This window comes from Apteryx rowi, unplaced genomic scaffold (assembly GCF_003343035.1).
Source record: "Apteryx rowi isolate R43461 unplaced genomic scaffold, aptRow1 scaffold_99, whole genome shotgun sequence".
In the NCBI taxonomy this organism is placed as follows: Eukaryota; Metazoa; Chordata; class Aves; order Apterygiformes; family Apterygidae; genus Apteryx; species Apteryx rowi.
The window spans coordinates 1,020,856-1,021,971 of NW_020451304.1; the positions used below are offsets into that span (position 1 = coordinate 1,020,856).

Here is a 1,116-nt window from a genome sequence, read left to right on the forward strand (position 1 = left end):
CCCCCCCGCCATGGGAACAGCCCCAAGGAATAACTCCACGTTGTTTTTATTCTCCGTTGCCGTGGCTGCGACGGTGGCGGCGGTGCTGGGAGCAGCCGTTCCCCCGGCTCCTCCGCYGCGCCCGCCCTGCTCGCTGCTCCCCGGGGCCGGGGCCGCCCTCCCCGTGCAGCATCCCCCTCTCCCCGGAGCCCCCCCCCCCGTGCCCTATGATGTCATAAGCCATCTCCATAGCAACCAGCGATGAGGTCACCGGCGGTGGCCACAGAACCTGCCCCGCGGCGGTGCTGGGGGGCAGGATTCGGCCGAGCTGGGGGCCGAGCCGCCGGCCCCGCTCGGCGTGGGGCGAGGAGGTGCCCCCGGCACTGGTGCGGGAGGTGCCCAGGACACGGCGGCTCGGGGCCCCTCCAGCTGCTCGCAGAGGCCCCACTGGTGTTTCGGGGGCGTCCCCGGCTCTGGGGGTTGAAAGGATCCCAGAGCAGGGACTGGATCCCAAACAGATCCCAGTCTAACCACCACCACCCCCAAAAAAATCACTCGTGCCCGGCCCTGCCGTGCAGGGAGCCAGAGCCAAGGAGGGGCTCATCCATCCCAGAGGTCTCCACAGGTGGGGGCCACCCCCACCTCTGGATGGGGAAACTGAGGCCCTTAGCCACGCCACGGACAGGAGCCGGGAGTCCTGCCAGCCCCTCCCAGAGCCGGGCAGGGAACCCAGGGCTCTGGGCCCCCCTCAGCCCCCAGCCCAGCCGGGCACGGGGGCTGCTGGTGCTGCACCCTGCGGTGCAGCTGGGACTGGGGAGGGCGCACGGGGCAGGGGCCAGGCCCAGGATGGGGGGACAGGACCGGGGCTGGCGTGCACAGGACCAGGACCAGGACCAGGGGGGTGTGCAGTACTGGGCCTGGGGTGCCCAGGACCAGGAGGGGGGTGCAGAGGACCAGAAGCAGGACCAGCGGTGTGCCTAGGACCACGACCAGGGCCAGGACCACGATGGTGCCCAGGACCAGGGCTGGGGTACGCAGGACCGGGGCCAGGAGCAGGGCCAGGAGCAGGGGTGTTCACAGAACTGCGGCTTGGACTGGGACCAAGAGCAGGTCCAGGACGGTGCCCAGGAATGGGGG

The 1,116-nt window shown here is 71.0% G+C and overlaps 1 protein-coding gene across 1 annotated transcript in view; it reads left to right on the top strand.

The window, feature by feature from the left end:
* Positions 1 to 985: 985 nt before the first annotated feature.
* The window catches only part of GIT1 (GIT ArfGAP 1), a 9,650-nt gene continuing 9,519 nt past the window's right edge, over positions 986 to 1,116 (top strand). The window contains exon 1 of the mRNA XM_026055311.1: positions 986 to 1,009. Coding sequence (XP_025911096.1) covers positions 986 to 1,009 — 24 coding nt within the window. The remainder of the gene's footprint in view (positions 1,010 to 1,116) is intronic.